The sequence below is a fragment of the Rhincodon typus genome, chromosome 10, assembly GCF_021869965.1.
Source record: "Rhincodon typus isolate 14 chromosome 10, sRhiTyp1.1, whole genome shotgun sequence".
Classification (NCBI taxonomy): Eukaryota; Metazoa; Chordata; class Chondrichthyes; order Orectolobiformes; family Rhincodontidae; genus Rhincodon; species Rhincodon typus.
This window is the reverse complement of record NC_063341.1, coordinates 77,009,421-77,036,217: the sequence shown is the minus strand read 5'-3', so window position 1 is coordinate 77,036,217 and position 26,797 is coordinate 77,009,421. Positions and strand designations below refer to the sequence as shown.

The following is a 26,797-nucleotide window of genomic DNA, read 5'->3' as shown; positions in this document are numbered from 1 at the left end:
AGCAGTCCAATGAAATATAATTTGAAAGACCAATTGAAGAAGAAGAGATTTAATTAACTCATTGCTGAACAAGTGTCACTATCCAAATGTTCATCATTTAACTTGGCCAGGTGGATTGTGAATCTAATTGGAATTCAGAATCATGCTTTCCTGACCATGAAATTCTGCGCAAAATCATTGTGTCTGCATTCCTCCAACTTGTAATTATCGATTTGCATGTCTGACTAAGGTGGACTGCTTTACTTGTTTGCAGTTTCTTTTTTTCAAAGATTCAATGTGACCCAAAGCAAATTTCAACAAAGTCAACAAAAAATTGACAGATGGAACAAAATGTGTGTCACATAGTCACTGTACCAATAAGTGCACATTTATCTTGATATCTCTGGGTCATCATAACCTGTGCAATAAGATTACAGCCATGTCAAGCCACATCATCAATTTAACATTAATACATTTTACAAATGTATGTCTGGATAAATTAACAAAAATTTTAGATGGTCATTGCTTTTATAATGAGAATGAAATGCTGTTTTCCATATCATGTTAAGATTTGGGGACCTGTTGTCTCTTCAAAGTTAGTTAAAAGGAATAATGTTATTCCAAAATCGTGAACTTTGGTCCTGATAAAAAGTGGATTATTCAGCAACATGACAATCTCAAGTGGTCACCTGATGCAGGGTTACTGGCTATATATACACGGGGAGACAGAACCCAACCAATTCAAGATTCAACATGAAGGCAATCATCTTCTTGTTGGCTCTCGCCTTTGCGGGTAAGGCTATGCTTGAAACATTCCCCTCTCCTGACCACTGCTATTTTTTTAAAGCAAAATCTTGACCATTTGGTAAAGTCTATGCTCATTTATATTTCTTCTTTAATTTTCAGGGAGTGAACATGTCAACAGATATAGTATGTATTTTGTATTCATATACCATCAATATTTTTTGCTGCCATTGCAATTTGATATTTCACAATTTGATGCTATTTAACTGTTTCAATTTACACAGGTCCCAGCTTCTCTGAAAACAAGTTGCACATTTACAAATACGATGGCGTGATTCTGACTGGACTACCGGAGAAAGGCTTGAACAGAGCTGGCATTAGAATAAGCAGCAGAGTGAAAATCAGGGGACTAGGGACAAATCAGTACCTTCTTCAGGTATGGAAACTTGTGGAGTTTGCTACGGTATGAGATGAGTGGGATCAAGTGGAAATGAAATAATATCATTCAAGAGATTGCATTGGGTCTTTAAGCGATGGAAATGAGTTTTACTTCAGAACTAAAGCACAAGTTCCTATCTGTGATCGGATCTAAGCTGTTCAAACAGTATTAAAGCATCCAAAACAATTAACAATGTGTTTGTAGCTATGATATTATTATTGTCTTGATGACAGGAATGAAGAGTTTTAGAGCGAAGATGGTGAGATCTACCACAGTCACAATTTTCCCTGCCATGGTTTTCCAGGTCCAGCCATGCAAATGTGCAAAATAAACTTGTTTACGCCTTTCACTAAGAGCAAAAGACAAAAGTGAGATGCTCCAAAAATTCTTGATGACTTTCAAGGCTTATTTGAAACAGGGCTAAAGTAGGTCTAAAGGAGGAAAGTAATGACTGCTTAGCTTAACAACACTCAAGAAGCTCAACACCATCCAGGACAAAGCGGTCCACTTGATTGGCACCACATCCACAAACATTCACTCCCTCTACCGCCGACGTTCAGTAGCAGCAGTGTGTACTGTCTACAAGATACACTGCAGAAATTCAACAAACATCCTCAGACAGCACCTTCCAAACCCAAGATCACTTGCTTCCAGAGGGACAAGGGCAGCTGATATATGGGAACACCAAGCCACTCATCAACCTGACTTGGAAATATATTGTCTTTCCTTCACTGGTGCTGGGTCCAAATCCTGGAATTCCCTTCCTAACATCCTACCATAATGGGGAGGTGATGGCCTGGAGGTATTATCATGGCAGATAGTAGAATTTGAATTCAATAAATATCTGGAATTAAGAATCTAATGATGACTGTGAATCCATTGTCGATTGTTGGAAGAACCCATCTGGTTCACTAATGTCCTTTAGGGAAGGAATCTGCCATCCTTATCTGGTCTGGCCTACATGTGACTCCAGACCCACAGCAATGTGGTTGATTCTTAACTGCCCTCTGGGCAATTGGGGATGGGCATAAATGCTGCTTCTCCAGCAACACCTTCATTCCGTGAATGAATAAAGGGAGAAAAAAACTTACAGCACAGGGACTATGGCAGTTCAAGAAGACAGCTCTCCACCACCTTCTCAAGGGATGAGCATTAAATGCTGGCCTAGCTAGCAATGCTCAGGTTCCACAAGAAAACTTTTTTAAAAGTACAGAATCGAGGTAATTATGCGAGGAAGCAAGGAAAGGAACATACGCTGATAGGGTTACATGATAGAAGATACAAAAATGCTCATGAAACAAAAACAAAAGGCACAGACCTGATTGGCCAAGTGGCCTTTAACTGACAGTAATTATTCTGAGCATATGTACTGAAAATGGTGCAAGTCAACTATGAACCCATCCTACTGCTTGGCTGGCATAACAATCCAGATGAATCTTGTGCAATTTGCCAAATCAAAGATGTCTGCAAGGCTCCAATCACAGTTAAAGTGCACACATTCAAAAGAATTGGATTGGGAAGTGTTCAAGAGGCCCAAAAGAGTGAGTCTCTGAACGCTTCCAAAACTGAGTTTGGTGCTATGCTGGACTTGCTCTTCAAATCCATGGATGGTGTGGTGCAGGAGATCAGGCAGAATGCATAAACAGTCAGAATTGAAGGATTGAGATAACAAGGTGTAGAGCTGGATGAACACAGCAGGCCAAGCAGCATCATAGGAGCAGGAAGGCTGACGTTTCGGGCCTAGACCATTCATCAGCTGCTTGGCCTGCTGTGTTCATCCAGCTCTACACCTTGTTATCTCAGATTTTCCAGCATCTGCAGTTCCTACTATCTCTGATAGAATTGAAGGATTGGATAGCTTTGATCAATTAGTTGAAATGGTGACAGTTACAGGCATAAGGTTGCAATGTAAAAGTCGGTGAAAATCATATTTTTTCATGAAGTTTGGGGTAAGTTATGTATTGGCATAGCGTTAATCTCTTGTATATTTTTTCATCTCAGCTCGACAGCCCTCAGCTTCAACAGCTGAATGGAATTTGGCCCAAAGACCCGTTTTCCTCTCTCCGTCAGCTGACGGCCAAACTGACTCCACACCTGACCACACCTGTAAAGTTTGAGTACAACAATGGCCGAGTGGGAAATATCTTCGCTCCTGAAAGCCTACCCGAAGATCTCTTGAACATCCACAAAGGAATCATGAACATGTTGCAGATCACAATGAAAAAATCCCAAAACTTCTACGATTTGCAAGAGGTGCTTTCTTTTTTTCACAAAATTTTATAATTCATTGACTCTGGCTTTCTCTCATGCAATTTTGCAAAGCAAGCAGTTATGGCCCCCCTATCTAAGAAAGGATATGCAGAGGAAATATTGATTCAACTGGGCTTGTATTCACCAGAGTTTAGAAAAAATGAGTGAGAGTCTGATTAAAGTGTATAAAGTACTAACAGGTCTGGACAGACGAGATGCAGGGAGGATGTTGCCCCTTGTTGATAACCCTAGATCCGGGAGAACAGTTCTGATAAGGTACAGGGTAGACCTTTTAGGTCTGAGATGAGGAAACATTTCTTCACACAAAGGGGGCTGGAGGGGATGTGGCAATATGGCATTGAGTTAAAGGATCAGCCATGATCATGTTGAATGGTGGAGCAGACTCAAAGAGGTGAATCAGCTTATGCTCTCTCCTAGTTTCTATCTCTCAATAACTGAATTTTATTTTGATACGTTTAGGCTGGGATTGAAGGAATCTGCCATGCAAGATATGTAGTTCAAGAGGAAAGGAGAAAGGAGCGTTTGATTATTTCAAAAGCAAAGGACCTCACCAACTGTCAAGAGAGGATTTTAAAACAAACTGGAACAATTTATACCCAACTCTGCCCTTCCTGTCAGCAGGTACATTTTTCATCATCATTTCTTTCTCAAATAGTTTCAAGTTAACCCGCAATTGAAGTAAGATTTTTGCAGACAAAGAGTAAATACACATACATCGGATTCAACTCCACAAAATAGGTGGCAGCCATACGCTGGATCATTTCTCAGGGCAATGGCTTGACCAATCAGTGTCAACCTGCCTGGTTTAAAATTTAAACAAAGCCTAACACTTAACTGTTGTTCGTTATTTTCTCGTTTGCATTCTCCAGAGTAATACCTCCACCAATCAGAGACCACTTCCTGCCTATCAGTGCTCTCCTGTCATGAACTAGAAATGTTGTTTTCCCCTTGAATGGAATCCTTTCAAGATTGGGGATTGGCTAGTTCAGTTGGTTGGATGGCTAGTTTGTAATGCAGAGTAACACCAACAGCGCACTTTAAATTCCCGCACCGCTTGAGGTTTCCATGAAAGAGTCTCCTTCTCAGCCTCTCCCCTTGCCTGAGGTGTAGTAACGCTCAGGTTAAACCCCCACCAGTTGTGTCTCTCTAATGAGAGAGCAGCCCAGTGGTTTGTTGGAACAGTGGCATCTTTATCTTGTCCTGACGAGTGCAAGATGAAAAGCTTCAATAAAATGTCTTTATTCAGCAAGACCCTAAAAATGAGATCATTATTAGTTCGGATCCAGCTCCTGACTAAAAAACACCATTCTTTCATCTCTGAGGTGGATTGGGTCATGCGTGACTATGTTTTCTGAAACTACCAATGGAAATACTCAGAAATGTAATCACAGAGGTGTTATATTCCTACTTTCAGAGAGGCAAGAATATCCGTGCAGTTGCTGCTACCACCATTGTCCTGAAACCTACAGCTCTGGGTGCAATTATTCAGGAAGCCAGGGTACGAGAGCTTCATCAATTTACACCATTCCATGAACTTGATGGGACTGTCCAATTGGAGGCCAGGTAAGGTTTTGGATTTTATGCAACCAATTTTCTTCTTTTCTAATGTTTCTCACCATATCATTTTACATTCCATTCCTTACGAGTGCCTGTAACTTACAACTTGCAGCTATCTGTAAGTGCAACGTCTGTAGACCTAAATCAAGGTTAAATTTGGCCCGAGCATGAAATTGCCATTTACTAATTGTGAAATAAAAAGCTTTCCCCAGTGACCCCAAACCCAATCCTTTCTCCCCTTTATAATAAGCTGATTTACTTTCTTTCATTGTCACCTTCATTGGAGGTAGCCTCTGATGACCATTTCCCATTGCAGACAAAGCCTTATCTTGGAGAAGATCACATCTCAACAGACGGAACAAACACCAGAAATGTCAAAACGTGGAAGCTTACATTATCGCAGTGTGAACACCGTTCTCCAGCAACCATTCCAGCTGCTTAAGGACCAGAATCTGGTAAAACAGGTGAATATATCAGTGAATATTCTTTCTGCTGTTCAGTTCATTCATAGGATATGGGGTCTCTGGTAAGGCAGCATTTATTGCCTTTGAAAAGGTAGTGGTGAGCCACCATCATGAGCTTTTCTTTTCATTCATTGGATGTGGGTGTCACTGGCTGGGCCAGCATTTACTGCCCATAACTAATTGCCCAGAGGATCAACCATATTGCTGTGGACCTGGAGTCACATGTAGGCCAAACTGGGTAAGAACACACATTTCCCTCTCTGAAGAATATTCGTGAACCAGGTGAGTTTTTACGAGAATCACCATTTGGCCATCTCACTATTGCAGACTTTTATCAAATGCATTTTTCACCATTTGTCATGGGGGGATTTGAGTCCACATCCCCAGAACATTGGTCTATATTTCTGGATTGCTAGTGACATTACCATTATGCCACTATTATCACAATGATGCAGTGTTTGGGCTGTGAGGATTGCCATGAGGGAGGATGTTGACCCAGTGCATTGGAGGAATGGTGATATCATCCAAAGTTAGACTTGGAGTGGAGTCAGAGTTGGTTTGGCTCAGAGGGGAGCTTCAAGGTGGGTAGCTTTCCATTCCAATTGCTGCCCTTGTTCTGGGTTGTAGAGGTTGTAGGTTTGAAAGATGCTGTCAAATGAATTGCTGCACTGCATCTTTAAGATGGTGCAAATCTGTGCCTCTGTGTGTCAGTGATGGACAGTAAGAATATTTAAGGCACTGATGGGGGTTGTCAATTAACTGGGCTGCTTTGCCCAAGATGGCACTGAGTTTCTGGAGTGTTGTTGGAACTGCATTTCACCAGCCAATTCTTTGCCTCTTTCTGCGAACTTCACCATAATTAATGAAATTAATTTTAGTAAGTGTCCTATCTGTTTTTAAATAGGTGACAAATATCTTGAATCACATGGCTCAGCACAATGTGCAGGAAGTTCAAATTGATGCACCAAATCGACTCATGCAACTTGTCCAGTTACTACGCATAGCTCCTTACCGCGCCTTCGGACAGGTCTGGGAATCAATTCGCTCACACGCTGAAGAAAGGTAGAAGCATTAACATTTCTATTTAAGTTGAACATTTTATGTAATTATAATTGTCTCCAAAATATGTTGAGCTGAAAGATCGGCAGTGACTATCATTCAGCAATATCACATCCAACGGGACCCTTCTGCCTCTGGCCCTCAATTGCAAATCTACATCTTTACGTGTTTTTAATAGTAATCAGATGCATAATTTAAATTTATCACCTGTACTTTATTTGGTTAACTTAGATGACAGATCCAAAGCGCAATGAGTTTGGACAATCTCAGTCAAAATCCAATGAATCTATCAATCACTTGATGTGTGGAATGATGTTTCACTGGATTGCAGCTCCTCCCTGTACATTTTTTCTTGCTGCTTGATACTGTGTTTTCTTCTTCAGCTGCTCGTAGCAGCCTCTCATTTCCAACTTCAATGATAAAGAAGCCGTAAGATTTGAGAAAAGAATGTCTTGTTCATGAGCATTTAAAGGAAACGCAAGCCAGCTTTTAATTGGAGCCTTCACCATTATCACTCAACTTGTCCCAGAAATTCACTGGTCATGGCTCATTGCTCTAAGCTTTGGAACCTTCACCTCAGCCTAGGGTGACCTGCAAAAAGGCAGAAATAACCATTCCCCTTAAGTCTCAACTAACGTTGCCAATCGAAGGCATGTCTTATTAAAACAAAATATAAGATATCAGTTTATCAATGACCCTCACATTTAGAATCTTCAACTTTCAAGTAATACAATCCATGACGGTCACATTTATTTTTTCTCTTAAGAATAGATTTGATCAACTGCCAATTCCATTCAAAAATTTCATCACTCATTGGTAACCAGGGATTTTCAAATATAGATGATGAGTGAGCTGGTGTGAGGATTGGAGATGTTTTGCTAGTATGATGATAATTCAATGTCCAGCATGACTGGCGATCTATGCTACATCATCTACCTGTAGTTTAACTCATTGTAATAATTAATAACAAGTTGCACAGCACATCCTATCAATTTGTTTCCCTTCTTTCACAGAAGGTGAGCATCACTGGCTAGGACAACATTTATTACCTGTTCCTAATTGCCTTGGAGAAGGTGATGGAGAGCCACCTTCTTGAAGTATTGCAGTCCTTGGGGTATAGGAACACTCAAGGTGCCATTAGGAAGGGAGTTACAAGATTATGGCCCATTAACATTGAAGGAATCCAATGTATTTCCAAGATAGCATTGCATGTGACTTTGAGAGGAACTTGCAAATGATGGTGTTCCCATGCTCTTGTCTTTCCAGGTAGTAGAGGTTGGCAGGTTTGGAGAAAGCTGTTCAGGAATCAACAATGAACCATTTTAAAAGTTGCAGTGTAATCCATCATATTATTGTATTGGTATGTTGAGTGGATAAATTTCGATTTAGCTAGCAAAACACAGCAGTTTCCAACTTATCATAGTGCTCCTGAAAAAGTAGCAGTAAGCTCTCTTCTTGAACTGATGTAGTTTCTGCAGTAAATAGGATTGTGACTGATGATGTTAAATCAGGACAGAGAATGAATGAAAACTAAAAGGAGCTCTCATTTATTCACCAACTGTAGGCACTGGTTCCTCGAGGCACTTCCTGCTGTCGGAAGAATTGAATCTCTGAAATTCCTAAAGAGCCAAATTCAAGAATCAGAGAACGTCAAAGCTGAAATACTTCAGATTCTCATTCTCACTATGCACCAAATCAAAACTGATCGAGATGTTCTAATTTTAACGAAGGTGGGTGTGCTATTCTTCATTGATAGATTGTCGTGTGTACCAAAATACAGTGAAAAGCTTTGTTTACGAGCGGGACAAGCAGATCATAGTAAGCAAGGATGTAGTGATCAAAAAGACTTAGACAGAGGCATAAAGGTTACATTGCACAGGGCATGCACTAGGTGATCAACATTAGCAAAATCGGTGTTATTTGAGGCCAGACAGTCTATTCATCAGTCTGATAATGGCCAGGAAGAAGCTGCTGCTGAACCTGCTTCTGCAAGTGTTCAGGCTTCTGTATCTTCTGCCTGATGGACGAAGTTGTATGAGGTCATTACCAGGGTGTGATGGGTCTTTAATGATGTTGGTTGCCTTTCTGTGGCAGCGAGCCGTGTAAATGGAGTCCATGGATGGGAGGTTGGCTTCCATGATGGTCTGGGCTGTGCACACCACCTTCTGTGCACATACAATTTTAAAAATAATATCATTCTTGCAGTGTGGCCATCTTTAGCACTTACTGCCATCACCAGTAGCCAAGTGGACAACTTCACAGTAAGCCATGATTGTATGGAACTGGAGTTCTGGTAAGAATAGCAGATTTCATTCTCCCAAAGTTATCAATGAACCCACTGACATTTTAACAAATAAATTCTGACAACTTATAGTCATTAAGATTTACAGCACAGGAAAAGATCCTTCTGTCCATTGAATCTACGTTGGTCAAAAACAATGACCTAACTATTCTAATCCCATTGACCAACACTTGGCCCCCTGGCTTGTATGCTTTCACATCACAAGTGTGCATCTAAATACTTCTTCAATGTGATGAGGGTTTCTGCCTCTCCCAACTTTACAGACAGGGAGTTCCATATTCCCACCAGCCTCTGTGTGAAAAAGTTTTTCCTTACATCTCCTCTAAACCCTTGGCCCCTTACCTAAAATCTACACCCTCTGGTCATTAATCCATCCATCAAGAGGAAAAGTTTCTTCCTGGTTACCCTGTCTATGCCCCTCATAATTTTCTCCACCTCATTCATGTTCCCTTAATCTCCTCAGGTCCAAGAAAAATAACTCCAGTCTGTCCAATCTCTCTTCATATGTGAAACTCTCCAGCCCAAGGTCACATCCTGGTAAATCTCCTCTGCACCATCTCCAGTGCTATCACATGCCTCCTATAATGTGGATTCCAGAACTGCACACAATACTCTAGCTGTGGCCTAACCATCACTTTATACAGTTCCAGCATCACCTGCTCATAAACTTGTTGCCTCAACTAATAAAGGGAAATATCCTAAATACTTCCTTAACCACTTTATTTCCCCTTATTCCACTTCCTTAAGGGACTGGTGGACATGCACATCAAGATCCCTCTTATCCTTAATGTTCACCAGAGTCCTACCATTCACCATGTATTCCCTTGCCTTGTTGCTTCATAGCCACTTTAAAGTTACAGATTTTTAAATTGATTTCACATTCTACATTAAGTGGGATCCAGCTTAAGCTCTCTGGATTATTTGTCCAGTGCCACAAACATGCGGCAGATTTCTAATTCCAAACTAATTGCCATTTATGCAAAGTTAACAATTACATTGTAAATGTAATGCTTACTCTCATTTGCTTTCTCTGTGCAGGAAATCCTTCAGCTTCCACAAATTAACCGGCACCGTCTTTCCCGCAAGCTTGTACTCCTTGCCTATGGTTCCATGGTTTTCAGGCAATGTGCAGAGAAATCAACTTGCCCCGATGATTTATTGAAAGTAAGCTACGTTTAACTCATTGACTTGTCTTGCTCATTTTGCTGTGATTGTGTGACCTCTGAATGTCTCCTAATTGGGACCTGTCTTTACAGCCTATCCATGACTTACTCATTGATGCCAGCAATCGACCCCTTGATGAGGACATTGTCCTTGGCCTCAAGGCGATTGGCAATGCAGGGCAGCCAGCAAGCATCAAGAACATCATGAAGCTATTACCTGGGTTCGGCACAGCAGCTACCAATCTACCACTGAAAGTCCGAGTTGATGCTATCCTGGCCCTGCGCAACATTGCAAGGAAGGACCCACGCATTGTACGTTACCCTGATTTGTATTCTATTACTTTCGATGAAATTGACTTCTGTTTCAATTTCTTTCTGAACTTGATCACATTCAACATTTTAAATCATTCTGTGCTCTTTCATGATGTGGGCATCGCTGGTGATGCCATTCCTAACTGCCCCTGAATTGGCTGCTTTGCTCAGCCATTGTAAAGGGCAGTTAAGGGTCAACCCACTCTACAGGTTAGCTCAGTAGACTTCCTTCCTTCTCCTAAAGTACATTATTGAAACAGATATATGCTACTGCTTTTATGACAGCCGTTACTGAGACTAGCTCAATTCCAGATTTTTATTCAACTGAACTTAAACTCCATAGGTGGGATTTTAATCTTGTCACCAGATCATTAGCCTGTGTTTCTGGATAACTAGTCTGGTAACATTCCCATTACATTGCCATCTCTCAATAAAGATGGGTGATTTTGGACAAAATTGACCATGGGCAGGGGCATAAAAATTGAGGTTTGCCCCAGCAGTCACCCATTACTCATACCAGCCCGTGTTCAATTTCATTGAATTCAGTAGCCTGATTATCTAGCCCAGTTCCAGCGTCAGCTCCACGTGCCATTACCATGGTTACATAGCACTTTTTTTAAAAATTATCTCCAAGGTGCAACGTATCGCTGTCCAGATATTCCAAAATCAGAAGCATCATCCTGAAGAAAGAATCATGGCTTGTGCGGTACTCTTCGCCACCAAACCACCTTTGACTTTAGTATCCATTGTGGCTAAGTCACTGCTAAGCGAGACCAGTTTGCAGGTGGCAAGTTTTACCTACTCACACATCAGAGCTCTGTCCAGAAGTTCCCTTCCATCCATCAATTCACTGTAAGTAAACAGATCCCCTGAACCAGAGTAATATTGCAACTTATTCAATATTAAGCCCCAATGTTTGTTAAACGCTGCTGCTCTTGTTGTCCACAGGGCTTCTGCCTGCAATCTAGCTTTGAAAATATTAAGTCCCAAACTTGATCAACTTGGTCACCAGTTCAGCAAGGTTTACCGTGCTGACACATTTATGTGTAAGTATATTGGTCCACTGCCTGTAGCAACATTTATAACGATAACTTAAATAGCCCTATGAATTTATTGCCTTCAGAGTTGTGCTACCATAAAATAGAAACAATCTTTATTTATAAAGCTTTCAGAACGAACAATGAACTATCCAGTTTAGCTAAGAACCATGAATGAGCCACAGATCAGCCATGATCAGACTGATTGGCGGAGCAGTCTAGAGGGGCTGAATGGCCTACTCCTGTTCCTTTTTCTACCAATCTTATAAACTGTTTTCAAGTCTTTCTTTAACCTATCACGCAATCAGCAACATTTTCAAGGAACTATGAAAGTGCTTATTTAATTGTTCTATTTTTGTGATGTAGACCAAATGATGGCAGGAGCATCTGCTAAGGTTCTTATGGTTAGGACTTCCGGCAGTGTCATTCCTACAGCACTCTTGGCCAAAGTCAGAGGTCATGCCCTCGGAGTCTCATCAGATCTAATAGAGGTACGATGGCAATTAACCTTGCACAGTTGTGTATTTGTTACTGAGGCTCTTCTGATGCAGTGTTAGTATGGGACAGGAGGCCCAAGATCAAAGTCATAGCATCTCTGATCAGGTTGACTAGAAAATATTTGTGTATCGATTTTTCTAGCTTATTTTATAGATAGTTTTGTTTCTTAATGTTTCCTTTTAATTCTTCACAGATTGGCTTACGGGCAGAAGGTCTCCAGGAGATCCTGATGACCCGTCCTGCACCTGACCTCAGGAAAACTGACAGCAGAAATATTCGTCGCATCTTAAGCAAGGTGAGATCAGTTTAGCCCCTTAGCTTGTTGAGAAATGCTTTACCTAAGATCATATGGACTAGTGAGTGTTCTGTATTAATACCATACACAGTTCATAAACTGGAAAGAATTACCAGAAGAGAAACCTCTGGCTTCAGCATACTTGAAACTGTTCGGTCAAGAATTAGCTTTCGTACAGCTCCGAAAGGATGACATTGATGGACTTCAACAGGTAGTAAACTTATAACTTTATTACTTATAAAGAATATTTTTAATAAACAGGCCAAAGATAGATGCTGTGAAATTGTCAACCTTGATATAATTGAATTGCTGCTTTGCATTTGACAGAGTACCTCTGATCAAGTGAACAAGTATGTACAACAACTTAGAGGCGGGGTCAGCTTCAGACCATCCAAAGCATTGGTAGCTGCTGAGATGCGACATGTGGTACCAACAGCAATCGGACTGCCAATGGAACTGGGCATCACTTTAGCTGCTGTAGCAATGTCCAAAAGTAAGATTGTCCTGAATGCTTGAATTTGAGGGTGAGAGCAAAGCTTTCCTTTAGTTTGGCCGGTGGACGATCCTGACCATGCTGAAGTCTGCTACCTCATCCTCTGCCACGCGGAAATGATGTCATTCTCTCACTCTCTATGTATCACCTAATTTGGCCAGAAATTGGCGCGAGTGTGATGTCAGGCAGATTTTAGCTATCGGCACTGTTCAAATGTTAGAACAACTATCGTAATTAGCATGAAATAGTATTATGGAGTAGTGCAGCGTTGGTAGAGGTTACATGAAGCATAGCTGGCACCGAGGAAGAAACAGAGTCATGACCCATTTTTTTTCTGTTATCCCTTTTCTCAAAATAGTTAATGTCAAATCTGAATCTGCAATCACTAACATTCGTCAGCTGCTCTCTTCCAGAATTCAACTGAATGCAAACCTCAACCCAAGGTATTCAATTCAAACTGTTTTGCTTGCAGAACCAGAAATGTTACCAATTAAACTTATCTTTACATGAACTATTGTTCATGGCGATTATTTTATGATGCCTCATAGTCTTACCAGGTCTGCTTATTGTTGATGCCTTTTGTTATTTTTGCAGTGTGTCTGTACAAACCAGAGTATTCATGGGAATAAATATGCCTCAGATCCAATCAGGTGTGGAGCTCCTGGCAAATGTCCGTTCAATTATTCCCGTAGCCATTACTGCAAAGTTAAACTTAAAGGATGGAAATTTCAGGATTGACAGTTCACCAGCTGAAAGGGAGAACAAGATTCTATCTATGATGTACGTAATGCTATCTTGTTTGATTAAGTGATAACAATTTGATATCAAATATAATATTACTGCCTAACACAATATTCAATGCTTAGTTCTCAGGTTTATGCTGTTTCAAGAAACATTGAGAGCAATGAGAAAATTACTCCAATTTTACCTGTGACACCAGTAAATCGCATGTCAAGACAACAGTTTAGATCCTCAGCTTCCGTATCTCGATCAGCAAGCAACAGAGTTGTGGTATGTGATATCTGTTGCTTGCAATCACATTAACGTGCTTCACACTCAGATCTCAATTATCTCCCACCAGTGGGGCTGGTTAGCTCAGTTGGCTTAAATGTGATTTAGAATAACATCGACTGCATAGATTCAATTCCTGCTCTGGCTGAGATTAATTTGGTATCCGCCTACCATGTCCTGCACCTAAGGGTGGCATTTTAAGGAATGTCACCACAGTCAAGAGAATGGCTCAGGTTGAAACATCAGCAGAAATTATGGGGCACGGTGGCACAGTGGTTAGACTGCTGCCTCACAGCGTGGGTTTGATTCAACCCTTGGGCAACTGTCTGTGCGGAGGTTGCATGTTCTCCCAGTGTCTGCAGGGGTTTCCTCTGGGTGCTCCAGTTTCCTCCCACTGTCCAAAGATGTGCAAGTTAGGTGGATTGGCCATGCTAAATTGCCCGTAGTGTCCAGAAATGCATAGGTTAGGTATGTTAGCCATGGGAAATACAAGGTATGGGGATGGGTCTGGGTGGGATGCTCTTTGGAGGGTCAGTGTTGGGCTGAATGGCCTGTTTCCACACTGTAGGGATTTTATGAAAAAAAAACTGAGTCAAGTCATTACTGTCAGGCAGTGCACACTTACCACATCAATCCATTACACATTAACGTCTCCCAGCATGTAGCAGCAAAAAAACCCCACATCTTTACGGTACCATCTCATGGCCATCTTCCATTTCCTTGTGTCTTACAGTCACATCTTTCTCCAGAAACGCTGTCTGACCAAGTCCCACGCTCTGAAGAGGAGCAGAGGTCACGTCTTCCAAATCGTGCATCCTATCGCACATGTGCAGAAGCAACCAAACTTGGCCTCAAAGCTTGTGTGGCTGCACGAATGGAAAATGCCCTTTCCATCAGACATAGCCCATTGTACCGGTTGATTGGAGAACACAGTTTGAATGTATCAATTGCACCAGGTAAGAGCACAAGAAAGAGTTTTCCTTAAAGTGCTGATGCATCGTAACTTAATAAGATTGAAGCTTAGCTTTATGAGAACATGTGCATTGCAGTCCATGCACACAACTGGAAGAAACTGTCTTGTCATCAACTTGGTCCAAACATCAGATGGGTCCAATTAACTGTAGCTCTATGAGCCTGAAAACCGAGAAGCCATGCACACTTACATATTGATTCAACAGGGATTTGCCAATGATTATGCGGCTTTTTTTTATTCCTGTACTGTACTCCTTCCCTGGAAATTACAGCATCTGGTTGTTGTGAAGCCATTTGCAAAACTTAGGACTGGCAAGCATAGTTGTGGTTTCCTCATATGTTCGTTTTTCTTTTTAATTGAGGTTCTTAGACAGAAGGTAAATAAGGAATTCAGGAAGCAGGCGTATTAAGGTGTGAGAGAGAAGGCAAGGAACAGCTATTAAGTAGATGTATATGATGCATGTAAGAAAATTGTAGAGCAGGCAGAAGGTCTAAATTGCTGTGTACACTTCCTCTATTCTATTCCTGATCACTGTTCCTTTTCTTAAAGTGATTGTCACTTAAAGAAGGCCTTCCAAAAGCAAACCATGGAATGTCCTACTACTGTAGATTCCATGGCTTGTACAGTCACAAGTCGTGACTTTACCTGAGAGTTGCACAATGACTTTCATTCTCTAGATCAGCATAGGAGGGGTCAAAGTTAAGGTCGGATAGAAAAGACTAGAGGATCAGCGAGTGCAACTTGAATCATTCTTCTCTTTGAGTCACCATTTATTGGTTGACTGGTCCAACCCTGATTGTCCCAATATGTTAGTGACATTCTTCGATGAATTGACAACAATCATTCTGATAGTTAAATAAAACTGTGTCTTTGGGTCTCCTTGCAGAATGCTTTTGTCAAAATATGTTTTTTCATCAACCATTAATCAAGTACCGCTCATGTCATCAAAATCTTTTTGATTCCAGCTGATTCAGCACCAGATATTGAAAAGATAGTGTTGGAGATACAAGCAGGATCCAAAGCATCTTCAAAAATAATTCGGCTTTCCGACAAACAGTCACTACCAAGAAGTGTTCCCGACAGTAATCAACAGCTAACACTAATGCAACAGAGAGATCAGGTATCTTCTGATTAATATATGTGGTGATCCATCACATTACACCTTCAACGTATCAAGATTTTGGAACTTTTAGTGAGGCAATGTGAAGCAAAGAAATTCTGCATGATTATTCTCAATCATTCTCAAAGCATGATGGCCATAATCAAAATATCACCGCTAACCAAACACAAGGTGAAATGGGCAAACACCAAGTTCCATGATATATCCCTGTTGGTCAACCAAGCTGTGAGCAAGTAGCTTGGAAAAATAAGTGATTGGAGTCCCTGTTCTAATAATGACTCAAATAAACTGGTTCAGTAGTCCCACAGCAGGGGATCAAACTGGTTTGCTGTGTTGCAAATGTTAATAGGTTTTGTACCTCCTTCAGTTCTGACCAGAGGAAAAGAAATAAACTCAATCATGGTCTCCAATATGTCAGTCTTTCTGGAAGTCCCAGCATATTCCCTAAACTTCCTTTTCCTATGTCAATCTTTCACATTGAGTCACTGTTTTGGCAAAACAATTTGCTGTAAAATGTTGCTTTATTCACAGAAAAGAGGAAACAACACTACTTGGACTTCAAGTTCCAGAAGCACTTCCTCTTCAAGCTCATCATTAAGTCGTATGACCAGTAGCCTTCAACGCTCACATTCTGAGCCAGTCAGAATTCCTGGAAGAAAGTCTGCTATGAGGATCAGCACTAGCAGTACTAGCAGCAGTACTAGCAGCAGCAGTAAGATGATCAGTAGGAGGACCAGCAGAAGGATCAGCAAGACAATCATTAAGAGGGACAGCAGGAGGATCAGCAGGAGAATCAGCAGGAGGTCCAGTAGGGCCAACTCTCAAATTCAGGTAACTGTGGCTACAGTCCATGCCAATAACCTGATGTTTACTATGCCTGATCTCAGCAATGAACTCTTTCTATTGAGTGAAGGTCGCTCTGCCCTGTCTCAACAGAACACCAGCATCAAAAACCTACTCCCCAAACTTCCAAAATTACCTACTGGCCATGAGAGTGTGAAGAAACACTTTATTTCTTGTAAGAACTCTTCCAACCAATAGAGACAGAGCCACTCAGCTCCGACTGGATTTAAACTAGTTCACAGAGAATATTAAGCCAATCTGCTTATCAAAAAACATAGAAAATAGGAGCAGGAGTAGGTCATTCGGCCCATGGAGCCAACTCCACCATTCAATGTGATCACAGATGATCATCCTACCATATCACACTTCTTCCCTACTCCTTTATGTGATGTTTTACTTATTATACTGAACATAAGGATGACACAGTGGTTCAGTGGTTAGCACTGCTGCCTCACAGCGCCAGGGACTTGGGTTTGATTCCAGCCTCAGGCGACTGTCTGTGTGGAGTTTGCACATTCTCCCCGTGTCTATGTGGGTTTCCTCCGGGTGCTCCGGTTTCAAAAGATGTGCAGGTTAGGTGGATTGGCCGTGCTAAATTGCCCATTGTGTCCAGGGATGTGCAGACCAGGTGGGTTAGCCATGGGAAATGCAGGGTTACAGGAAAAGGGTAGGGGAATGGGTCTGGGTCGGATGCTATTTGGAGGGTTGGTGTGGACTTGATGGGTTGAATGGACTGCTTTTACACTTTAGGAATTCTGTGATTCTATGATAAGTGTATGTAAATATGGGGCAAGATGGTGGAAGGGGACACCTTGGAATGATGTTTCTGCCCCCTTAGGCTCTGTGTCTATCCATGAAGGTGATTTTAGGAAAGTGGGGCCTCTGTTTCTAAAGAAGACCTCAGATTATCGTCGATATCTATGAGACAAACAGGGAATGATGACAATGCAATACCACCTCATGAATTCTCTAGAAAAGTAACTTTATTTGAATATATTTCCACAGCCACTGAGTGAACAAATCCTGGACCTTGCATTCAGACCATTGCAAAACAGCAGGGTAAGATAAATATACTTCTCTAATGTGTGTTTTAACACACTAATCAAGCGTGTTTTTTTTTCTGTGATATTTGGACATTTATGTAACACGTTTGAGATTCATTATCTGGAGCTAATTTAATCTGTTTTGTAAGAATATACTGGTGGATAGTTGGTGTCAATGTTATTCATATTGTGACACTGAAATATTTACATTTGCGCAGATGAGGTTAAGAGACTAAAAAAAAACAATTAATTATCAGCCAGCAGTCATTGAGACAGCTTAGCCTTTGGTTTCTCATCTGTATCTTCAGATTATCAACTTGTGAATTGGTTTTATTCAGTACACAGTCACAAGTCAGAGGTCACTACGTGTTTCAACTTCAAAATCTACCTCAAGTGCAAGCCTTATTATCAAGGAAAGACGTAGCTCAGGGTCAAGGCAAAGTCGTGCCAGTTATGGTGCGTCTCTCCTCGGATCATCTGCACAGGTTTGTCTCATTGTTACTGAGCAGTTTTCAGTGCTTGGAGATTATTGTGGCGGAGGAATGTTTTTGTTTTAAAACATGACCTATATTTTTATTTACAATTTCAGCGCTATCTGATTAGCAAGCTGGGCGCTCCTTTGCTAGTGGTTCTGCTTCGATCTAGAAGGACCGATGGCCGACAACAAGGCTACCAGCTCACAGGATACGGGAGAATGTCATCTCGCCTGCCTCGAGTTCACTTGCGTGTGGTGGAACTGAACGAATCAAGTAACTGGAGAATCTGCGCTGACGCAGCAATGCCCAGCTCCCACAAAGTGCTGGTAATGGCTGGGTCTGCTTTAACTCATTTGTTTTCTGCTAAACATTTCTGAAGCACCCACAGATAACACGTCTCCTTGTCTCACTGTGGCTTGTTTTCGCTCTGTAGACATCAGCAAGGTGGGGTGAAAACTGTGAGAGATACAGAGTTTCCGTTAGAGTATCCAATGGTCGTCTTGCAAGTCATCCAGCAGTTAAGGTCAAAATGCAATGGGGAAAGATTCCTAACGGTCTGAAATACAACGCAAGAGTGTAAGTATTACAACATAATTAGAAATATAGAATATAGGAGCAGGAGTAGGCCATTTGAGCCTGCTCCACTATTCCATATGGTCCCTGTTCCCACTTTCTCCCCATATCCTTTGATCCCTTTAACCCTAAGAACCACATATTATGTTTCTTGAAAGTCTTCAATGTTTTAGCTTCAACTGTTATGCGGCAGAGAATTCCACAGGCTCACACCCTCTGGGTTAAGACATTTTTCATCTCAGTCCTAAATAGCCTACCCCATCTGGTTCTGGACTCCCCAGTCATTGGAAACATCCTTCCTGCAACTAGAATAATTCACTTTCATTTTTGACCAGTGTGGGCTTGGTGGAATGAAAGGTCTTTTTCTGTGCTGCAACCCTCTATGACTCTCTAACTCTGTCTAATCTGTTAGATAGAGTTAGAGAGTCATATACATTAGGGACATTTAAGCGATTCTTGGGTAGGCACATGGATGATAGTAAAATGGAGGGTACGCAGGGTAGTTTGATCTTAGAGTAGGATAATAGGTCGGCACAACATTGTGGGCAGAAGGGCCTGTATTGTGCTGTACTGTTCTATGTTCTAGAATTTGACAGGTTTCTGTGAGAGAAACCTAAATTCTTCTAAACTGTAATGAGTATCTTCCTAACCAATCCAGTCGCTCCCCATTATGTCAGTCCTGCCATCCCAGCAATCAGTCTGGTAAACCTTTGTTGCAGTTCGTCCATTGCCAGAACATTCCTCCTCAGATAAAGAGACCAAAAAACTGCACACAGTATTCCGGGTGTGGTCTCACCTATGCCGTGTACAGTGCAGTAAGACATCCTTGCTCCTCTCACTATGAAGGCCAATATACCATTTGCCTTCTTTACCGCCTGCTGTACCTACATGCTTACCTTCAGCGACTGGTAAACAAGGGCGCCCAGATCTTGTTACACCTCCCACTTTCCCATTCAGATAATAATTTGCCTTCCTGCGTTTGCTACCAAGGTTGATAACTTCATATTTATCTAAATTATACTTCATCTGTTTTGATTTGCACAATACTAATATCCCATCCATTTCTTTTTGGGTCAGGGTTGGCGACTATGTCCCAGGATTGGCCTATGCATTAGGATTCTCTCAGACCCATCAACACAATCCTTCTCGTCAGATTACAGTATTGGCGGCTCTAACCTCTCCACGAACAGTTGATACAATCATCAGACTGCCCCGGGTATTTATCTACTGTTGCTTCATGGTGCCTCGGTGATCTCTCTATTTCACACTTAGCTCTTCCACGCCAGTAGGACCATAAACCTTTTCATTTCTCTTTCAGATGACAGCCTACTATCAGGGTTTGCAGATTCCCACAGCACTGCCCATGCATGCGATAAGTGTACGAGTGCAGCAAAAAGGCTTCAGCAGCGTGACTGAAATTCAGGACCTGCTTCTAGCAATAAATGAACGTAATTATCATTTCAGATTCTCATCTCCAGAATTGGTTGTGGTGGTCTGTGTGAAAACTTGTCTTGAATTTAGTTTGAAGCTCATGCAGATTATTTAAATATTAAAACCAATAACAGATGCTCCATGGGGAGCAGATAAAGCAGCGATGTTGAAAAAGTTTCCCTCCACGTTACAGAAGTTCTTCAAGTTTTGGAACCAGTCAAATAATTTAGGGTGAATTTCTAAAGATGAAATCAAGACAAAGGTAAAGTGCAGCCCAATGGTATCAATGTGGACTTCACAAGCTTCAAAATCTCCCCTCCCCCTACCGCATCCCAAAACGAGCCCAGCTTGTCCCTGCCTCCCTAACCTGTCCTTCCTCCCACCTCAAGCCTCACCCCCATCTCCTACCTACTAACCACATCCTGCCCCCTTGACCTGTCCATCCTCCCTGGACTGACCTATCCCCTCCCTACCTCCCCACTTACACTCACCTTTACTGGCTCCATCCCCACCTCTTTGACCGATCTGTTTCCTCTCCACCTATCTTCTCCTCTATCCATCTTCTATCCGCCTCCCCCTCTCTCCCTATTTATTTCAGAACCCCCTTCCCCTCCCCCATTTCTGAAGAAGGGTCTAGGCCCGAAACGTCAGCCTTCCTGCCCCTCTGATGCTGCTTAGCCTGCTGTGTTCATCCAGCTCTGCACCTTGTTATCTCATTATCAAAGGTAAAGACACCTTAGTTTTACCAGACATAGAGCTGCTCTCTCGTTACAGAGAGAGAGAGAGAGAGAGAGAGATGACCGCTGATGATTTGAGCTGAGGTTTACCATGCCTCAGGCGAAGGGAGAGGTTGAGAAGGATAGTCCTTCATGGTAACCTCAGCCAGTGTGGGAATTGAACCCATGCAGTTGGCATTACTCTGCATTACAAACCCAAAAGATGAAATACTGTTAACATAAGAATATTAATGCGTCAATGATTGCCTTATGTTAATGCTGTTGCATGTCTCCTATTTTACCTTTAACTTGTTAATTTCACACAGATTAACCAATCCATTATCATAAGGGCTAGGGGTTACCTGAAGGATTCTCCTTCCCAACCTCTCCCCTTGTCAGAGGCGTGGTGGCCCTCAGATTAAACCACCATCAGTCGTCTCCCTCTAATGAGAGAGGTGCCCTTTGGGACAATGGTGACTTTACTTACTATTATAAGGGTGAAAAGAATGAGATGAGCATTAGCATTTATTTGTGTCATCTCCAATAATTTCCATATCTTCAAGTAAAAATGAGCCTGTTGGGAATTCAATGAATGAAATCTGTTTTTAGCAATGGTACTGCCTACAACTCTTTGAGAATTTAGCAAGACTTGTATGTTGGCTGTGGAATGATTCTTTGTAAACATTCTTTGATTGTTCTGCAGGTGAATGTATTGCAGAAAATGATACTGTTAGGACCTTTGATGAGGTAGAATTGAGAAGTTCTCTACCCAATAGATGCTATCATGTCCTGACCCAGGATTGTTCAGAAACTCCAAACTTCATATTATTGATGAGACGAGCTAAAACTAACGAGCGACTGAAAGAAATAAAATTGGTGCTGGCTAGGAATAACACGTAAGTTAAATCAGCTTTCATCTTTGGTGATCTTTAATGTTTACTCGATATTTCTAGGTGAAGTGATTGTTTTATTGAAGGGTGTGATGGGTGATATTCCAAAGCAGGTGATAATTTTTGAAAATACATTCTTTCGTGGGATGTGGGTGTCATTGGCCAGGATTTATTGCCCAACTCTAATTGTCTTGAACTGAGTAGTTGGCATTTCGGAGGGCAGTCAAAAGTCAACCATGATGTTGTGGGCCTGGAGTCCCATGGTAGCCACAACAGGCAAGAAGGGCAGATTAAAAATCAAAAGAATGGAAGATGCTGGAAATTAGGAACAAAACATAAATTGCTCAAAAAATTCAACAGGTCTGGCAGCATCTGTGGAGAGAAAGCTTTGAGCATTCAGGCCCAATGACCCCTCTTCAGAATGACAGATTCCCTTCTCTGGAGGGTTGATGAACCAGAAGGTTTTATAACAACTGGTGATAACTATCATGACCACCATAACTGAGGCTAGCATTCTATACTAGCTCTATTAATTGAATTCGTTCCACCAACTGTCTTAATGAGGCTTAAACCTGCATCCCTAGGATGTTAACTTTGGATTAAGAGCCTAGTAACATTACCACAATGCTATTGTCTTCCTCCCAATTTAATACATGCAATATTTCTTTTTTACCAAACCATGATACCACAATTTTAAATGAATACAAGCTACCAGATTGGTAAACATCTGAAGTAGTTAACCCACAAAAACATCAGGGATTCTGCACAGTTCTGAAGTGCCATTAAAGATGGAAGAGCTGAAAGCATTAGTTAAAATATCAAGTTACTCATGGATTGGATACCTTGGTAACAGAACTATCATGATATTCCAACGCAATAAGACTGCATTTCAAAGAAAGTCACTATATACAAAATATTTTCTGATATTTAAGAATAGTGAGTGCATGTTTGTTTCTTTCTTTATTTCCTCCCTACAACTTTCATTTTTCTGGCAGAGGAGAGGGAGCGATTTCATGGTGGTGAATAGTTGAGGACCCGTTCCTTCATTTGGGATGAAAGAAGTGAATGCAAGGCATTCCATAAGAGATTAAACGTATAGAATGGAGTGCACCATGGGGGAATGTGGGATACAAAAAAAAAGTGAACGTAGTTATTCAAATGCCTCTCTCTCACTCCATTTTTTAAATTGTTCCAATGCCATAAACATTTACAGCTGTTTCATTAGGATTTGGCTGTTTGATTTTAAACAGGAGCATTGAAGCAATCCCTACGCTACGTGGAATAAAGTTGTTGGTCAATGAAATAGAGAGAGATCCAGCCAAGCCAATTGAAGAACTGCGTGGTGAGTAAAATTTTCATGCCTAACAGACTTCAGGTATACATTCCCATTTCAGAAGTCTCTTCACATTTCTATAAATCAGGACCAGAATTGTACTAGACTAGTCATATAAATACATTGGCCACAACAGTGGCTCAGAGGCTGAGAATTCTGCATTAAGTAACTCATCACTGGACTCCTCAAAGTCTGTCCACCATCTACAAGGCACAAGAGATTATTTCACTGGAGGCAGTTGAGAGAAGGTGCACTACGATGATTCCTGGAAGGACGGTCTTATAAGCAAAGATTAAACAGGTTGGGACTCATTGTAATTTAAAGGAATGAGTGGTGAGCTCATTGAAACATATCGGATTCTTAAGGGCCTGACCGGGTAAATGCTAAGAGGATGTTTCCCTTCATGGTAGAGTTTAGGATCAGAGGGCATAGTCTCAAAATAAAGGGGTGTCAATTTAAGACTGAGATAAAGAGGAATTTCTTCTCTCAGACAGTTATGAGTCTTTGGAACTCCTTGCCACAGACAGCTGTGAGGGCTGAGTCCTTGTGTATATTTAAGGCTAAGATAGATAGATTCTTGATCAGTTGGGGATTCAAGGGTTATGGGAAAAGGGCAGGAAAGTTGACATGAGGAATGTCGGATCAGCCATGATCCTATTGAATGGTGGAGCAGGCTCAAAGGGCTAAACAACCTATTCCATTTCGTATTTCTTAAAGTTCGGAGTTTGATGGAATATTCACATTTGTATATTCCCACTTGATCACTTATAAAAAGTTGAATGGAAAGTTTGCAAGAGTTCTTTGGCCATCTGTTTTGGAAGTTTGAATGCACTATTCATCATGGTACCTTGCACTATTTCACACAATGGGGCATAAATGTTTGATTATTAAAGGCTGCCCTCAAGTTATGTAGAACCGTGAGAAATTGTTCCTTTCACATTTGGCTGTTGATTTTTTTTAAGCAATAGCACATGTAGTGGGTCTGTTGGCATATAGTCATAAAGCACGGAAACAGACTCTTCGGTACAACCAGTCCACGCCGACCATAATCCCAAACTAAACTAGTCCCACTTGCCTGCACTTGTCCCATATCCCTCCAAACATTTCTTATTCACGTACTTACCTAAATGTCCTTTAAACGTTGTAATTGCACCCACATCCACCACTTCCGGTTTCTCACTCTGCCCTTTAACAATACGCATTTTAGACGTCCCTAATTGTGGCACTGGGAAAGCAACACACTATCCTAGATTCACATCTCAATTTAATCTTTGAGTTACTTTCAAAATTCAATCAGCATCCAATTTAGTCCACATACTATGTAGATTACAATCATCTTGTTGCTGAAGGCAGTTCATATTATCTTATTGACAGCAGTTGCTTGATGTACATTGTCAGAGGATTCAAATTGCCTGAGTGTGGACCCTTGTGGTCCAGTGGTAGAGTCCCCACCTCTGAGCCAGGTAAACCCAGGCCCAAGTCCAACCTGCGCCAGAGATGTTTTATGATATATCTGAAGAGGTTAAATGAAAATGTCTGGAGGAGGCAGTCTCCACAGTCGAAGGCTGTCTATATAAGCAGCCCTTGCCTCACCCATCAGGGATTTGGAACGGAGGGTGTTGTAATTGATGGTTCCATGCAATAAAGTATTTAATAAACTCTCAGGCAGCTTATAATTTATGCATCTGGAGGAGTTCGCATTTCACATCTATGTACAATCTGTACAGGTACAGGTTTATGTCCAGGTGAAGAGAGAAAAATTTCAATTAAAAACATTTGAAATAATTTAATAAATAAATAAAAATGCACAGTGATAAGGGACCAGGAAGCCTGTGTTCAAAGTCCTAGAGCTGTGTAATAACATGTCTAAACAAGTTGATTAAAAATATCCGGTTATGAAAATGGATCTTTGTCTTGTTCTAGATATCGTAGCTATTCGGCAGAGGGATACTGGAATTATTTTAGAGGCACCATCAATCAATATTAACCAATTATATTTTGATGGAATCAGAGTACAGGTATCTTTTGCTTTTTAACAAATTAAACCATTAAATTTGGCATTATATGCTATATAGTAGTTGGTGTACTAATGTATTTTGCCACTGGATATAGATTGTACTTGATCAGATGATAAAGAAGACATGTGGTATTTGTGGATGTAATGATGGTGAGAAAAAAATGATAATGCCAAATCACGAAGAAGTTTCAAATGCTGAGCGCCTTTTTGAATCATGGACGTATCCAGGACAGTCCTGCAACGATGGTAAGAGAATCTCAACTCATTTTAAATCTTGTTCTCTCCCTAAACCATCGTCTCATCTACATTTTTCTGTGGCAATAAACTGTACCTTGTTGAATTTCAGACTGCACAGTTAGATCAGAATTTGTGCAATTAGGAAAAGTCATTGAATTTGAAGGGGTGGAATCCAACTGTTACTCCGTTGAACCAGTTCAACGATGCCTGGAAGGCTGTTCACCGCTTGAAACACGCTCTCAGATTGTCAATTTCCACTGTGTTCCAGCCAGTAAGTGTGTTGTGCTAATGTATTGAATACATTATAACAGAATTTACATAGGATTATATGGCAGAGAAACAAGTCAGTTAGCCAACCGTTCTATGCTTCTGTTCCATTCTTCTCCCATCTTTTCCTCCTCATAACCTGTATTCACTTCATCCTCAAATCCTTACCTACTTCTCACCTTAAATGCATTGAGAGTATTTACTTCAACCACTTCTAGTCATTGCTCATTCCATATTCTTCCTACTCTTTGGCTGAAGAGGTCTCTCCCAAATTCCTTATGGGAATCTTGGCCTCAGAAAGCGGTTGAAGCCAAAACATTGAATGCCTTCAAGAAGCAGTTAGAGATAGTTCTTAAGGCTAAAGGAATCAAACAGTATGGGGAGAAAGTGGGAACAGGGTGCTGGGTTGGATGATCAACCATGATCATATTGAATTGCAGAGCAGGCTCACAAAGGGCCCATGGCCTACTCCTGCTCCTATTTTCTATCAATGGCCTATAGCTATTGTGATCAGAACATACAGCTGTTTGGGAATTCAATCTATTATGCAGAGAGTTAAAATGTCTCGTTTCAAAACAGTGATTAGCATCTGGCTAACTGCTTAGATCAACACGTCCCCTCAAACCCCACTGAACTCATGTAATCACATCTATTTTTAAAGAATGGAGAGCAAGTTTGTATAAACTCACAGTATGATATTACAGCAGCAACATTATACTTTTAAATGCATTTAATTTTGAGTATTTACATTTAAAATCCTGTATGTTCAGTCCTTCAATATTTATTCCACTAGTTTGGATCTCCCTGCATTCCTTGTGGCTTCACATGAGATGTCCCTCTGTTACCTGATGATTCAGATATGCACTGAAACAGATTAAAATGATCTTTAAATAGAGAGAGAAAGTCATCACTTTGCAAATATTTTTCTATGTATTCTCCTTCTTATCCTGGACTTTCCTATTGACAGATTTTACTATACGTGATCCTGTGATCTTCAGTCGGAAGACTGCAGATATTCGTAGCTCAATGGATTCCCCTAGTAACTGTATGTGCAGCTGTCTTTAAGCATGAAAAACACACGGTGACCTTGTCTTCGAGGAGGATATAGGAACTCTACATTCATACATGAATTTAAAATAATTTGAAAATTCTGAACTTTAGTGTTCATGGTGAGATGAACTAAAAACCCTGTAAATGTAACATTTTGCAATGTTCTTTCAAATATAACAATAAATTTTTTATTTCTCAGCAAGT

At 41.0% G+C, this 26,797-nt stretch overlaps 1 protein-coding gene across 1 annotated transcript; it reads left to right on the top strand.

Moving 5' to 3' along the window:
• The first annotated feature begins 732 nt into the window (after positions 1-732).
• Positions 733-26,608, top strand: LOC109923358 (vitellogenin-like). Its single transcript, XM_020523395.2, has 35 exons — positions 733-772; positions 886-909; positions 1,008-1,159; positions 3,164-3,415; positions 3,893-4,054; positions 4,848-4,996; positions 5,307-5,454; positions 6,359-6,516; positions 8,078-8,243; positions 9,854-9,979; positions 10,072-10,290; positions 10,925-11,142; positions 11,239-11,336; positions 11,694-11,818; positions 12,019-12,120; positions 12,212-12,331; positions 12,448-12,613; positions 12,972-13,056; positions 13,208-13,393; positions 13,480-13,624; positions 14,358-14,580; positions 15,563-15,717; positions 16,249-16,548; positions 17,566-17,619; positions 17,942-18,088; positions 18,193-18,405; positions 18,513-18,655; positions 19,730-19,868; positions 19,971-20,100; positions 21,503-21,695; positions 22,940-23,028; positions 24,946-25,040; positions 25,135-25,285; positions 25,386-25,547; positions 26,511-26,608. Exons 1-35 carry the CDS (start codon positions 733-735, stop codon positions 26,606-26,608), a joined length of 5,133 nt encoding a protein of 1,710 aa, XP_020378984.2.
• The last annotated feature ends 189 nt before the right edge of the window (positions 26,609-26,797 follow it).

What these genes read in the sequence shown, in the direction of transcription:
- LOC109923358 (XM_020523395.2), top strand. Translation starts at nt 733, where the DNA reads ATGAAGGCAATCATCTTCTTGTTGGCTCTCGCCTTTGCGG. An exon ending in CAAATCAGTACCTTCTTCAG is followed by an intron (nt 1,160 to 3,163) that starts GTATGGAAACTT and finishes TTTTCATCTCAG; the next exon opens with CTCGACAGCCCTCAGCTTCA. An exon ending in GGGCCAACTCTCAAATTCAG is followed by an intron (nt 16,549 to 17,565) that starts GTAACTGTGGCT and finishes ATATTTCCACAG; the next exon opens with CCACTGAGTGAACAAATCCT.